The sequence below is a fragment of the Aptenodytes forsteri genome, unplaced genomic scaffold (assembly GCF_000699145.1).
Source record: "Aptenodytes forsteri isolate BGI_AS27 unplaced genomic scaffold, ASM69914v1 Scaffold54, whole genome shotgun sequence".
Lineage (NCBI taxonomy): Eukaryota > Metazoa > Chordata > Aves > Sphenisciformes > Spheniscidae > Aptenodytes > Aptenodytes forsteri.
In genome coordinates, this window is record NW_008796044.1 from 1,755,490 (window position 1) to 1,772,064 (window position 16,575).

General features: G+C 36.4%; 1 protein-coding gene across 1 annotated transcript in view; it reads left to right on the plus strand.

The window, feature by feature from the left end:
• Positions 1-16,575, plus strand: part of SLIT3 (slit guidance ligand 3) — a 553,189-nt gene that overhangs the window by 52,012 nt on the left and 484,602 nt on the right. The window contains exon 4 of the mRNA XM_009285701.1: positions 9,775-9,846. Within this exon, the coding sequence (XP_009283976.1) occupies positions 9,775-9,846 (72 nt within the window). The remainder of the gene's footprint in view (positions 1-9,774; positions 9,847-16,575) is intronic.

The following is a 16,575-nucleotide window of genomic DNA, read 5'->3' on the forward strand; positions in this document are numbered from 1 at the left end:
GCATCCAATAAAGGATGGAGATTCTCCTTGGCTCTCTTCTTGTCATTAATATATTTGTAGAAACATTTTTTGTTGTCTCTAACGACAGCGGCCAGATTGCGTTCTAGCTGGGCTTTTGCCTTTCTCATTTCCTCTCTGCCCGACCTACCAAGATCCCTGTACTCTTCTGGAGTCGCCTGCCCCTTCTTCCACTGATGTTATGGTATTCAAAATTTTCAAACCAAGTCAGTAGCATTCTTGAGTCGCCTGCCCCTTCTTCCACTGATGTTATGGTATTCAAAATTTTCAAACCAAGTCAGTAGCATAATGAGAAATGAATTTGCCTTAGAAAATTGCACAATTTCCCAAGTTTGAATAAATAACAGTTGCATCGCTTTTACATTGGGCTTTTCTATTGTTGACATACTCCATGGGAAGGTGGTGAGTGCCTCTCAGGGGCTTTGAAGAGAGCATGAAGGAAACTTCTCATATAGTTAGTGAGCATCCCCTCACTGTAACTTTGCAGAAAAGGGGTTTTGGGTTTTCCTTGGTTTGTTTCTTACTCAGAGGAAAACTGTTCGGCAGCTGTGAGAACAAAGCATGAAGCTGAAAATGCCCCATCTCAAAATACTGGATACAATTGTATTTTATGAGATCTGTTAATGTTGCTACTCTGTCAGACCCACACTAAGCATGTCTTTGTACACCTTGTGAGTAAATAAGTGAGAGCAGTCACTAAAAAAATAATATCTCAAACCCACCAGTGCTATGTTGCAGATTAAAAAAAATTATATTCACTCACAGAAATAGTGATGCATGAGCTGAAAAATATCAAGAAGGAATGTGATTGCATTAAACAATTTCTAGATTTCCAAATTAATTGTATAAGGAATGCATAGGTCTCTGAGATTTAAAATGTTCTTTTACCCATTTATTTGACTTCTGAACCCTGAAATTCTTCTGAACTTTCTGAAGTCTTCCAATGGTGATACAAGCCTTGAGAAGGAAGGGATATTCTGCATGTAAGGAGCATTATGCTGCAGGATTGTTGAAATTGCTTTCTCCTGCATAATTTGCAGTAGCAAAGAATCTGGTTAGATTATTCATGAAAAAAGATTAAAATGGTTGCAAGTGGAGCAAGTTAAAGGCTTTAACACATGTGGCTGAAGTGGCAGATAAAAAAATAGTCATTTTATCATAATGCAAACTGTTTCCCATGGTGGAAAGGGTAAAGACCTGGGAAGTTGCTGTCTAACTTCTTGCTATGTTATAGTTGCACTTCCATATGCATCTCGTTCTTTTCCATCTATACTGATCATGCCTTTGGTATAGATTAGATTTAGCTCCTGTTTGCTTTTCTTGTGAGTGGAATTCCATGAGACAACGGTACCCGAACTGGATGTGACCCTTCCAATGTGCAAACATGAGGGATGCAGCTGAAGTCAGTACCCCAAAGAAAGTTTCCTCTCCAGGAAAACATGACCTCTGGCTTGAAAACGACTTGAAAATATTCCTATCAAAATTGAGATTCTTTCCTCATCCAGAAGTTATCCAGAAGCCAAGAAAAGGAATAAAACAAAAATATAATAACAGTAAAAATAACCCATGTGAAGCGTAGGTCTTTTCCTCCATTCATTTCATAGAATGGTCCTGATAAACATTTTCAATCTACCTCTAGGCTGGTAGCATTGTGTCTTTCCAAGCTCCAGTGGTTGTTTCTTACTCTGTTTTTTAATAGTCAGGGGAATCTTAATACTTAAGTTTCTCTCCTATCCCAGCTTCAGACAGAGGAAGAAATATTATTAGCCTGGTTGGAGTCAGGAAGGTAGGAATTTCACAGTTAACAACTTCTCCATTATTTTTTTAAGGGCCCTTGATAGTCCATGATTGACATGGAAGTTGTTTCCCTCTATCCCTTTGCCTTCAGGACATAGGAACCCCCAAATGGGCAGTAGGCTGAGGGAGGAAGGGGAGAAACTGGCACTTGTTATGTATATGAGCAAAATATTTTTGGGAGGTGAGAGGGAGTGTTTGTCCTTTGTTGAAACAGTGTGTTTGATGCTATATGTGGCTGCTCTAAAGAAAACAATTGTACACGGGAGGACAATGTTGCCTGTATACTTCTTGTGACTTTTAAAGGTCACAGATTCTATAAATCTGCATTTTAGACTATCTGAATCATAAAGCAAGAAAATGCAGTTTGTAACACAGTAAAGCTGTGAAGTATAGACGTTTATGTATTTATATTATGTGAGAATAGAAGTCGGCATGCAATATAGCTAGGAGGAGCAAAAGAGCTTACTTGGAGGCATGTGAGGGTGTCAGAGTTGGGACACAAGGGCTTTGGTTGAAATAAAATGAGAAGGAAGTAATGTTCACAGAGTTATATACATAGATATATGGATATACATATATATGCCTATATACACATGTACGCATATACCTGTCTCTTGATTGCAACTGTAATTATGAATCTTTTCCTTTGCTCCTTGATGTTCAAATAGTCTTTCTAAGCCTTACATTGGGAACACATTGAATTTGTGCAGCAAGCAAACTTCACGGTCTAAAGAGGCTTTGCAGAAGTGCTTTGAATAGGAGCTTAAAATCTACATTTGTATCACTTAGTATAAATTAAAATTTCTAGCATTGAGTTTAAAGTCTTTCCTGATGAAACTGAACAGAAAAAAACATACCGAAAGCCAGGAGATAATGACCATACTAGCTCAGACCCAAAGTATGAGTAAGCCAGTATCATGTCTCCAGTTGAAACTTTCTAAGGAAGAGCAAATGAAGAAAAAACAAATATGTGAATTATATTGTGGCAGAGATCACTTGAATCATCAATTGGGTCTTTGTAGTTAATATTGCTTAATGTTTCTTCTTAATTTTTTGTCTTCTATACCCACATAAACTAGCAACTAATGATATACAATCAGTTGTTACGCAATTTAACTGCACGTTGTGAGGGCAAATTAACTCCGTTTGTTTTTTGAAGCTACTATCAACAACATTTGATACTTCCAATTTTTTTCTTGTATTACAAAAGATGAGAACAACTGTTTCTTATCACCTTCCCTTGCTTCATAATTGTACAGACCTTTAGCTGTTTTCCTTGTGGGGAGTCTCTGTCTACTGAGTTGTTCCAATATGGAAGCTGCTCTGTAACTCTGATCATCCTTGCCATCTTTCTCTGAACCTTATGGGATCTTTTTTGAGGTGGAAATTCCAGAAGTTTTCAGTCTTCCACATGAGGATACACCATGGATTTACATAGAGAAATAATAATGTTATCCATTACTCTTCTAATCATTTGTAACACTTGCTTTATGAATTGCTACAGAGCAGTGAGTTGATGTTTTCATGGGTCTACTTCCTGGGAAGTGATTTTCAGGTTGGACACTGCCGTTGTATGCATGAACTTAAAAATCTGTTTCCCTGCATATCTGTTAAATTTTACCTGCAATGAATTATATATACCATTTTGCCATTTGGGCACTAAATACCATTAGTTCTCTTTGGAATTTGTAATCAGCCTTCACTTCATATCACCAACAAATTTTGTCATCCCCTACACCTCCAACTTTTCAGGTCACCTGTGAGTATGCTGAACAGTTTGGGCCCTCATAGAAGTCCTTTTTTGCCTCCGATGGTGACCTTCTTACTCTTTCCAGTTCCAACTGCAGTTGATACTTGTCATATAGTCTTTGGCATATCTAAATATTAGCTGAGTAACAAATTCAGATTGCTCCTGTGAAGTAGAGTTAAGAGGTTAGAAAGTAGAGGAAGGGTTGAAAATAGTTGGTTTTATGTACCTGAGTCCAACTTGCAGCCCAGCACCTGTAAAAATCTTGAGTGACTTTAGCTGCAAGTTACAGTCCCTGACAATGCTGTGGAAGACTCTGGCTGTCTTTGGGGAAGAATAGGCAAGTCTCTTGGTTTTGAATTTTTTAAAAATGTTGTTATTTGTTTTCTGATTTCTTGATTTCTTTTGCAGCTTTTCTCTCCAAGCTACTTGTGTCTTTTTTTCCTGTCCATTAAGTAGTTTAGTACCGTTTCAGAGAAGTAGCCCTTTTAACGAGTCTGTTAACAGCAGGTGAGTCTTTCTCAGTGCATAGCTCATCAGTTTCTTTTAAAGGTATATTTAGTTGTCTTCTTGGAGGTAACCTATCATTGTATTTGGTTTGTTTCATGCCTATCTTTATTTTCAAGCCAGATATAAAGTATGTCATGCACTATCTAGAATAGTAGTCAACAAGTAACCTGAGATGTGTATCTTACAAAATAATGCTGACATGTCTTGCTGTCTGCAGCATTGAAGGAAACAGTTACTCTTCTTTTATTAAAAACTCATGGGCGCATCTAGTAAGTATGAAGTTTTATTATATAAAGCTATCATTCAAAACTATTGTGGTGCATAGAGATATTTTGCATATATGTGATGTTATGAACATTACTTATATATAATGTTACACCATTTATAGAATTAAGTGCTCCTGCAATACCCCAGTACTTCATACACTGAAGTTTTAACTCTATATTCCTGTACAAGGTGATTAATAGTTGAACTACTTTTATGCCTGGTTCTAGATGAGGGATTTTAAGAGGATGAATCCATATTGTATCCAAACATAATTAAACTCTAGATAAGCTTATACCCTAGACTGAATTTTTCAGTTTACTAAGCAATCTTAGTTACAAAAAGTGTGCCAGTGATTTATAGTAGTTTCAGAAGAAACAGTAGCTCACTTCTGTAGTGAATTCCTGCATACAAAAATACAGGTTTTTAGCCTTTACAGCTTCCTAAACGTCTTCCAACAGAAGCGCAGGTGAACATACATTTGAGCCTAGTGAGAGGATATTGTGCTAGTGTGGTGGTCTTACATGGATGCCTTGGAGGTGACGTATGGACTCCTGGAGGCCCATTGCTTACACGTTGAGAACTATTGTGCGTATTTGGTGGTTCGTCAGCTTTTATGGGTCACTTACGGGGATCTGAGGAGCAGACTAACAAAACAGAATGTGCAAAGTTATATTTCCCATGCATAGTAGTGGTTAAAGTAATCTGGAAGATGGAGGGAGTTGCAGTGTATGGAGATTGTTGACTGTACAGTCAGCATGTGTCTAATCAGACTTAATAAGTTTGACTCAATGCAGGTATTGCCAGAGCTGATATGACTCAGAGAGCCTCTCTGCACAGTTCTTCAGCTTCCAGGAGGTTTTATTAGTCTGGACTCCACACTGTGCGCATCCAGAATTGCTTCTGATCCAGTACTGGAGCTAATCTGTTCTGTGGCATTAGATGATTATGCATCATTCTGCCCAGTGCTCTGAATTCCCGGAATACTTTGCAGGTCTTATTAGCTATAAAATATCCAGTTCAAAATGCTTCAGAGACTGAACAGCTGCCTTCTCATCCAGCAGCCCCAGGTCAAATAACCTGGACCAGATCTTGTCTGGCTCTGCACCCCAGATTCCTTCCTTCCTCTGGGTGTACCTCAGTATTGGCATGGTGGTGGTTGGTGCTATGTGTGTGCGCACATGTGCATGCACATGTGCTGATTGCATGCTGGATGTGTTTCTAACAAGAGAGAAGAGGACAGATCAAAGATTTTAGTTGGTGTGCTGTGAGTCCCAGGTGGTGTTCCCAGTTTGAACAATGCAAAGGATTTAGTGTGACAATCAAAATTTGACTGGTTTTGGTCATGAGAAAATGTAAATGATATTTTCTTTAATTCTGGTCTACTCTTCAGATTTACAAAACTGACATGGCATTCCTTCATGATGTAGTTAGTTGCAGTTGCAAAAATGGCTTGGCTTTTAAATACAATTTCCAGATAGCATATCTTGATGTTATTTCTATTTTAAAGAAGCTACTAATTTAAAATGAGGAATATCTATATTTGTTAATACAGTGCAGTCACAAGAACAATGTCCACAAAATCATTTTACAAGATTTTGGCTGATTTTGTTTATGATCTTTTTGCAGACCATTTTTATTCTATTGTAATAATACATGGCTTCACCTTTTCCAAGGTATTTGTTATAAAATCAGAAATACCGTTGTAATTAGAATTAAACACCTGACAGGACAAGATTTAGGCAGTAACACAATGGTGAAAGGCTCTCATAGGTAACAGGCTTAGGCAAGCATAGGGAATTTCTATACCGCTCTTTGGGTTGGTTTGTGTGTGAAGGGGCTGCTGCACAACGGGTTCCTTTAAAGTGTGCTCAGCCTGGGCTTTGAATTTCCCCTTAGGAACAGCTACATGAGAGCTTGCCCTACCCTGTGCTGGCATTCCTAATGTTTGCTTCACCTTGCACTTGAAGTTTCCTTATTTGTCCTAGAGCTTACTGATAGATGAGGATAAAGTGAAGTTCTTGTCAAATGGCGCGTTAGGAACTATTCCACTACATTTCATTCGTGTTTGGCACTTCTCTGTCAAACTGGAGGAAACAAGTGCTTATAAATGACCATTCAGAACATTTGCTCTTTTCATTAAATAATTTTTAAACACTTCTATGTCTCTTTTATAGGATTTTAAAACATCCTGTCTGGTACTTTGATACTGCTGTATTGAGAACTTTCTTAATGGCCTTTCTCTCAAGCCCAGGAAGATAAATAAGAAGTGTAATTGGGATTTTTCCTAGGCTATCAGTGGTGTTCTGGCACATAATAAATATAAGCATGTTAAATGTATCCTACATCAAGTATGTCTAAGTTTATATGAGGTGATCTTGTCTTATACTTAGATGAGTATTACAGTACTAGTTATTTAAATACAGTAGGTGATGTTCAAGAGAAACAAAACCCTATTCATTCTCTGAGTTCCCCTGAGAATCAAATGCTGAATAACTTTTGGCAAAAATGCCAACTTGAAGTAAATATTAGGAAGTGATGGAAGTGATGTTTGGAGAGTTCCGTAGCTTGAACCAAGACATCAGTAGCCATGGACTCTTCAAATGTTTGTTGTTACCTCAGATTCGCTTAGTTATCAACTACCAACATAGCCTTGGCTTACTAGCTGCAAGCTCTGTTTGTGACATAAGTACTATGCACTTACAGTAGTTTGAGGGACAGTATCATGTACAGTACAGTGCAAGAGCACTAACCTGTGTTGATGGGTTATTTTGAAAATCAACCTTACATGAGTTAAGGCAAAGGAAGAATGTCATTAAGTTATTGGTCTTGATAGATGGATTTGGCTTGCTTACTGCTGCGGTATAAAAAGACCAACACTTCATTTATATAATGTGAACAGTAGGTCACAATGTGAGCTTTTCAAGGAAAAAAGCATCCTTGTGTGGACTTTACTTCATATGATGTTAGAAAGAAAATCAATACTAAGGTAATGTCAGAATGAAATCTTAAAATGCTTAGGAAAATTTAAAAGGGCAGCTGAGAACTTGGTCTTTATCCATCACAGGTAAGGCAGTATTGGCCCATACAAATAGTAGGAACTCATTTAACATATTTGATCTTCTGGATTAATTTGATAATGTTAGGGAACAATTTTTGATGTTAACTTTTCTTCTCTAAGAAGATGTTTGCGTCACTGCAAATTGTAAATATTTGACTTCTCAGGATGCAGACTTTCTAACCTTGAAAACACAATTTTTTGTTACTACATACATTTGCTCGTCTGCTTGTTGGTGTGGAACCTCCTATTCTAGAAACTTAATCTGATTTTGCTTAGTTTCTGTGGCTTAAAACAATAAGCATAAACTCAGCATTTGTGAAATCCTTGCAAGTAGCGATAAGAATATTCTTAAAACATATTCCTTGGACATTGCTTTGAGATAAGTCAGATGACTTTGGATTGAGAGTGGATAATTGCATGTACATTGTGAGAGCTGAAATGACCATCAGACACAGTAATAAACATTAGACAACTATGTGGAATTGATGCATTTCACTGGCAGTCTTTTTCATTCTGATCGATAAATAAGTTCAACATATTTAGTGTCTCTCAAGAACTAGTGGTGGTCTTGACGAATGAGGATGGAACTGAGGAGTGCTAAGACCTGTATTATCAACAGTAATTTTTTTCATTGTATTTCATCCTGCTAAGTAGATCAACTATTCTAGAATATAAACACTCTTAACTGAAAATATGAATTTGATGAGGATTAAGTAGCATGTTACTATCAACCTTAAATTAAACAAGATTAAGTTTAATTTGCTATAGAAGTGTGAAATTTCACATAGGTAAAGGAATCCAGTTTAAAATCTTCCCATGTACTTTCCCAAATGCAAACTAGTGCTTAGTATCTCTCATGTTCTTGTTTAGTGTTTCATTTACTGGTTTGCTCATTTATCTCAGAAGTGTAATTGGGTAGTCAGTAAAAGCACTGTGAAATAACCAGTTTTTGCATCTGCTTAAGTTAGCATGCAGCATGTGTAATGCATAATGTTTAGGCTCTGTAAGCAAGCTTGCAAATGCAGCCTTTGATCTGTTCTAGGTGTCAGAAAGAGAAGTAAATATTCTCCTCTCCCCCATCATCCCTTTATCTTGCAAGACATGTTCATATGGTAGCCATATGAAAACTCCGCCATATGAAAACCCTACAACATTAGTTTGATCTCTGAGAAAGGCCTTTCAAATAAAAAAAAATCTTGAATTCTGATAGTGAAATTACTCAGTGTACAAGAAAACTGGAAACCAGATATTGGGTGCTAAGTATCAGTAGGTTTCTAAAAGTTCCAGGTGTCTTCTGAGATCAAAACTCTAGCAAAAATAGATCTGCTATCAAAGTTAACTTTTAAGGTAGATTGGGAACAAAGGAGGCATAAATACAGGCTTATATAGGAACATATACGAGAACTCAGCTTCCTATTTAGAACAGTGGAGTTGTATGTAATTAGTTTAGGTCAACCGCATGATGTAAATAACATTCATTAGGACTGTGAAAGCAAGCAACTGCTTTTATTGTCAGTTAGACAACTGAAAAAGGATTGTAGAAAAAGATTGCTTCTTATAAGTAGAACTTTTAGATTTTGCAGGGCTGTCATGCATTTGACGAAGGAGAGGAAGCTTATGCTTTTTATAGCTACTAGGCTGGAGTAACTTGTAACAGTTGATTTCTTACAATTGACAAGTTGTGGTCATCAGTGTAAAACTTTTCACAGTGAGTGAGTAAAATGGACTAATGTATAAACATTAAGTAGTTCTCTCAAATGTTTCTGAAAGAATCTTAAAGATGAAGATTCTATTTCAAATTACCATATAGTTGTCTGGTTACCTGTATGTTGATATGTTCTACAACAGCGCTCATATTTTCCAAGTGAAGTTTTAAGAAAATTCTTAAAAAAAAAAAAAGAAAAAAATATTCTTGTGTGTATACTGTAGAAATAATAGGTAGTCTGGAAATAATGTCGGTTGGTCAAGTTACTTCATTTACTGTGCTTACATTTTTAGAAAGAGAGAGAAAATCCAGATACCTCCTGGTTACTGTTCTTCAGAGCAGTGAAAGCTGACCGGGGGGCCATATGATTCACTGTTAGTAGGTATCCAGAGGAAAATTAAAGAAAATATATTTGTGTACTCACCCATATTAAAACATTCAAACTTTCTGGTGGCTGTCACTTGACTCCCTACCTGAAGAATGTAGGCAGGTGGTCTATAGATGGCATGATCTGTTTGGCTTCTGTATGAACAACGTACATAATGCATTCTATGCTGAGTTCATAGCATGAAGTTTAATACAATGGGAGCTTCGTGTGTTTATGCATAATAGAATAAGCTTCTTAAATTGGAAGATAATCTAATTTTTTTTATTCTAATTGTAACTGTTTAGGCGTCTGAACAAGAATAAATTGCAAGTTCTTCCAGAGCTGCTTTTTCAGAACACACAGAAGTTAACTAGATTGTAAGTATAATCTGATTTATGTTCCTATTGTATGTTTCTTATTATACAGATTTGCACGTTTGTGTGTTGACTGTGGTGAGAGGTTTAATTTTTGTGATGTTAGAAGTGCTAGATAGTAAGGGTTCTTAAGATAATGTGTTATGTTTGCATGTGTGTAGTCGTAATTCAGTAGAGCATAAATATCAGAGGGAAGAGAAACCACAAAATTTTTCTGTTCCTCCTATATTCACCTCATCGTTCATGATGACTTCAAGGTGAATTATTTTCAACTCTCTATGTAGAGTTATAGAAACCATGAAAAGTGTCGACTACTCATATCCAGTATAGTCTAGATGTCCACAAAGAGAGATTGCATACTCTTATTTAAAAATTGGCATGTTGACTTAATACAGATTGTTATAACTTTTTTAGTTTTAAAAATTATATTTTAAATAAGTCAAGGCATTGCCAGGCAGATGAGCAAATTTATGGCTGCTGCCTCGTCAGTCAGGAAGATGAGGAAATATGGACCGGTAAAGAATTTTTCATCTCCTTGAAATATAAAAACTGTGTTACAAGATGTTTAGATGGCATCAAGACCAGTTTGAACAGCAAGAGAAGACTAACATGAGCTTGGCATCATTTTTTTTGGTGGGGGAAGGGAGAGAGTGGTGTTAGCACAATGACTGAATGATTTATAAAATATATTTTTAAAAAAGTCAATAGAAATAAAATGGATGAGCAGGTGCCTGCAGAGTTACTATCAAGAAGAGTCATCTGCCTTTTTAAAGGTTTAGTCAATAGCTGTTTGAAATAACTTTAACTTTCTAGATCCTGCTGAAGTTAAACTCATGATCCAGTCTGTCTTTTTGAAAGATGTGCTATATGGTAAAAATGGGTTTTTTTAATGCTTGAATTTATATATGGAAGACCAGTTAGTAAGATTTATGATTTGTCTAGTGAAATTGTAAAGTTGCTACAGGATTGCTGAAAAGTTGCTTCATCCATGTGGGGGTTTTTATAATTGTTTTAATACCTCTATATGCAACCAAGGAAACCATTTAGGCAGTGCAGTAAATACAAAACACATGGTGATGGTGCAGATTAATTTTGGAATCAGCTGGCTATTTAAAAAATAGGCTCTTTGTCTGCTTTTAAAACATTAACAAATTGAATAGTGTTGTGCAGTGAGTGATACTGATACAGTTTTGGAGAATTTCTGTAATGAACTTCATTGTTGCCCGAACTTGCTCATGAAAAACTGTACAAGTAAGTGAATGACGTTGTTCTGGAGATTAGAAATATAAATAATTACAAACTTTAGCTGTCTTTTAATCTCAAGATCTGCTTGAAAAATCTTTGTTGGATTTGTTTTTGCAAGCTTTGTCGCAGCTTTTGAATGCACTAGAAAATATTTGCTCAATGGATTTGCTAGGGCTGAGTGATTTGGTTGTACTTCCTAATTTTCTTTGCATGTTTTTGACATTCTGTGTCTTGAAACTCCTCTTGAGTATAAAGTGTGAGCTGGTACTTACTTGCAGATACCATTATCTGGTCTCCAGAAGATGCCAGTGGTATTTATTTCACAGAAGAGTTGTTTCATGTAGGTTGGTTGTCTAGGGAAATGGTGATGCTTTCAAGATAAAAAAAAAAAATTATAGAGTTTACATGTCTCCGCTAATACAAATTCCAGTTTAACATGTTGAAACTTCTTCTGTGAGTGGTCGCATTGTACATAGCTATCATTAGGCTGAAAGGAACGCTCTGGTAATTTGTGGTTTCGAGGGAAGGTTGTGTATGTTGATAATTTTGGAATCCTGGCTATTTAAAAAATAGGCTCTTTGTCTGCTTTTAAAACATTAACAAATTGAATAGTGTTGTGCAGTGAGTGATACTGATACAGTTTTGGAGAATTTCTGTAATGAACTTCATTGTTGCCCGAACTTGCTCATGAAAAACTGTACAAGTAAGTGAATGACGTTGTTCTGGAGATTAGAAATATACATAATTACAAACTTTAGCTGTCTTTTAATCTCAAGATCTGCTTGAAAAATCTTTGTTGGATTTGTTTTTGCAAGCTTTGTCGCAGCTTTTGAATGCACTAGAAAATATTTGCTCAATGGATTTGCTAGGGCTGAGTGATTTGGTTGTACTTCCTAATTTTCTTTGCATGTTTTTGACATTCTGTGTCTTGAAACTCCTCTTGAGTATAAAGTGTGAGCTGGTACTTACTTGCAGATACCATTATCTGGTCTCCAGAAGATGCCAGTGGTATTTATTTCACAGAAGAGTTGTTTCATGTAGGTTGGTTGTCTAGGGAAATGGTGATGCTTTCAAGATAAAAAAAAAAAATTATAGAGTTTACATGTCTCCGCTAATACAAATTCCAGTTTAACATGTTGAAACTTCTTCTGTGAGTGGTCGCATTGTACATAGCTATCATTAGGCTGAAAGGAACGCTCTGGTAATTTGTGGTTTCGAGGGAAGGTTGTGTATGTTGATAACTTGTGTGCAGCTGTCTCAAGGAACCTTGCACAAAGAAACTAAGTGAAAGTAATTGAGGCTTTTCAATACCAGCGTGTGTATTTTTGAGTAGCTCATGTAATCATGATACATTATAGTCCTTAACAGCAAGGGTGATAATTTTGGTTTTAGAATATAGAGATTGTAACAAAAATACATAAAATAGAATGATTAATATGAATACTGTTCTGTAATGCTTCCCAACGGATGCTGCCGAAATATTTGTCTTTATTCACTGACATTCATTCAAAGTCTTGCTTACTGTTTAATAGTGCTTTAGATAGATCACTTTAGCACTGTTTGTCAGTAGAAACTTGCTTTTTCTTTTGAAGATACAAGTGTTATATAAATATAGCGAATATATTAAGTAAATAAATCTTAGCTAAGTGAACTATTACAGTTCGAAATGCAGTTTGGTTGTATGTTTTTCAGTGATGGGATAAGAACTAGAAATTTGCTACCTACTAGAATTTGTAAAAGTACACAAACACACGTGTGTGTATATATATATTTTTATACTTTGAGGAAAAAGAAAAATATGTGTCTAAGAAGGTTACTTTCTATTTTCTTGTGTTACTGTCTTGGTCCTACTGCTAGTACATTTCAGAGCTGTTCTTTCTCACTTCTGTTATGATTTGTCTTAAATTCAACAGTGCCAGTCTACTTTGTTCACAGCTGGCTTTCTGGGCAAAATGTTTCAATGAAGAGGCATGATGCTTGAATTCCTCTCCCACAGCTGCTCTGGACCTAGTCTTTCAAGAAGAAAGCATAGCTGAGAAAGTGATGAAAGGGAATAAAAGAAGTGAAGCAAAAATTGATAAGAGGGACGGATACATGGGTGACATAAATTCTGTGGAATTTACAATGAGTGAATTAAAATGAACATCAAAAAGTGTAGGTAATACTGATCTTAATTGTTATTTTCCATAGTATAGGTATATTATTTCTGCTGCCATATTTTCAAACTGTTGACTCTGGGCTACTAAGCTATGAGTCAATTATTTTATATTTAATAGTTTTAATCCTGATAAACTAGAAAGTCCAAAATTGAGTATTTTAATTGTTAAGCTTGCTACAGCTCAAATGATGCAAAATTTTAAGAACTAAAAATTGCCATGTATTATACCCAAAATGGAAAACTTGGATTTTATTCATTGAAAATGAAGAGCTCATAGTCTTGTCCACATAGCAAATACAGATGAAATCAGCAGTGATTCTTACAGCTGCTCTCTTCAGCAGGCATGCAGTAAACCATAACAGTCTACAACTTTGTTAATGAAGGTCCAGACTCAATTTTTTAAAAATATAGAACTAAACACAAAGGTGACATTTAAAGTTTGATAACTTGGTAATAGTGTGAAAGTTGGGCATATTATTAGCATTAATAGAATTTGGTGGAGATGGAGTGACTGACCTGCTTAAACATGCAGGAATTTTGTGTGCTGGAGGGTTTCAGGGAAGACCTGTTAATGTTTCAGGAATAGTTAAAAGTTGCAAAACGAATGTGAAGACTTCTCAGTGTTTGGTCAGCTGGGCTGAAATCTGCCTGTGAGTTTACTGAAGGAGCAAACTTTTTAATGTAGTTCAGTATCAGCAGTGTCTCTTCAGTCTTGTTGCTGCTGGAAGTTGAAATGTAGAACATTAAGTTTTCCTGTCAATGATGTGCTTGAAAAGCTAGAGAACAAACCTGTTTGGCGATGTTGGGTTCTTCTCTTGTTTCATATGTGTGCTGTTTGCATAGTTTGGGACAGCCATGCTGTTGTCCCTGATGGTTTCCTTATTTGTCACCGTAGCGTGCTTATGTCAGGGCACTGTGCATTTTCACTGAAATGCAATCTTTGTAATAACTAATAAAATTTAATTTAGAATGCTTCTCAGATTATAACTACTTCCTCAATCAATCACCTTTGCCTCTTTTCTCCAACCCTCTCCTGAAATGCCGAGCTACAGGATATCCTTGCATCTTTTACAGTGCTGCTTAGACTTCGTTGTCACATCTGGTTGGTATTAGAAGCAGGAATATATATATAAAGGAATAAATCTTAGATGGAATGTGAAACGTCCCACGAAATGGGTTTCTCATAAGGTTTTGAGCCTTTTCTTGTAGAAAGAGTGGCTTTGAGAGTCATGGATTTTGTTTGCTTTAGTTTAGATAAGAGTTTTAAGTTTAAATTGGATGGTGAATGAACCCTTGATTGGATTCTGTAGTGGAAATGTTTGCCATTGCTCTGTTGCCTTGATTTCCTAGGTTTTAAAGCTTCTTAAATGTTTTATCTGGGATAAATAATTAAGTATCTAATAATTCAAACTGCAGGCACTTTTAATGAGAAAACTGAATCAAGGAAAAGGCACTTTTAATACATTGAGAAATGGAAACAAGAAAGGTATTTTTGGTACAGTTTCAGATATTATTTACTAATATATAGCCATAAAGAAAAAGGTAATATTAATCTTAATACAAGTGATTAAATGCACAGAAAGAGTATAATAAACCAAAACATGTAACTTAACAGCTATGAAACTAGGTTTTGATCCCAAGATAATTATTTTCTAATATCCAAAGCAACTTGTGAAATTCATCGGCAAAGTTTGTAAACATAGCTTTGTGCATACTGGAAACATGAGTTTCCTTCATGTCCACAGCTGGTATATAAAATGATCATAGCGTATCTGCTTTTCACTAAAGGCCAAGTATGCTAGTGGTCCATGATACTTAAATATCTTTAAAAACAAAGGCGGGAACCCCCGCCCCCAAAAGTATCAGATTAGTGGAAGTATGCATTAGACTCTGAAATTAAGTAGTTTACTTTTTAGGGTACTATCAGAATCTAGAATTCAGACTAAAGCTGAACACTATAGTGTGAGAGCAGAGCCCTGGGATCCTGAACTCTGAGACAAAACCGGTTCATGGCTGTGCATGCATAATACCTTTTAAATCTCAAGGTTTTTAAACTTTGTAGTTATGGGTGTCCCAATGTTTTATCGTATTCATCTATAATTATTTCCAAAGGAGACTAAAGCAGCAAGATCAACAGAATGGAGATATGTTAGACAAATTATTTGTTTTAATAAAATGGGACAAAATTTTAGTATCAGGAATAGCTATTGTATAACATGTTGCTCGTTGTTAACATGGTGTAAGTATTTGTAGCACAGTGAGATTTGTCAATAAAGCTGGATTAGCAGGACTGCTTTATTTCTTGTATAGTGGAATATTTTGAAAGGTATTACGATAGATGGATGGAAATGGCAGGTAAGTACTTGTAGCATACAATACAAATTCCATGAGTAGCCTTAAAAAGAGCCAGTAATCAATTCTAACAGAATCACAAAATGGTTGAGGTTGGAAGGCACCTCTGGAAGTCGTCATGTCCAACCAAGCCCCTGCCCAAGCAGGGTCACTGTTGCAGGAGAAGAGTCAGAGATCACTCAGATCTGATCTAGTAGTTAGTTTATTGAGTTCTAATCAGTAAATTTAGGTATGTAAAATATTTAATAAGTACAGATGGATTTGCGGTCAATACTCTTTACTACGCTTAAAGTTAGTGTGGGAAAGATTATCACCTAAGCTTACTATACATATCTTAAATGTTACATGCGTGCAAAAAATGTCACTTATCAACCCATCGATGTCTGGTGTTAGGTCAGGGATCTCTCACCTTGAGAGGCGTCCCTACTCAAGGGGAGATTGCTGCTGCGCAGCCAGCTCAACAAGAGGGAGAGCTCAATGGGTCCTGGTGGCTGCAGATATTTATAGTGTAAAATCATCTATTTGTAGTCAGATTTTCTGCTGTGTTAAAGCAGTTTTGGCCGCTTATCAGCCCAGTCTCCAGCCAAACTGTTTTTTTGGGTTTGGTGCTGAGTCCTCACTGATAGCCTCACACAAGAGGATTAACTTCGCTTAGGCCTACTTGCTGAGCGTCTGCCTGGACCAAAGTTCAGTTAGTTCAAACAGGAGGAGCGCATCCGTCACAGTCACCTGGAGCAGACTGGTGCTGATGTCCTGATGGCTTTCGAATATCTCCAGGAACAGCGGTTCCACAACCTCCCTGGGCAACCTGTACCAGTGCTCAGTCACCCTCACAGTAAAAATGTGTTTCTTTATGTTCAGGCAGAAACAGCAAACTGTTTTGTTGCATACGTGTATGATATGTTGTGCCAAATAATGCGTGTGTAGTGAAGCAAACTGAATTTTAGGCAGCGAAAAACATTTTGCAGTAAATACTT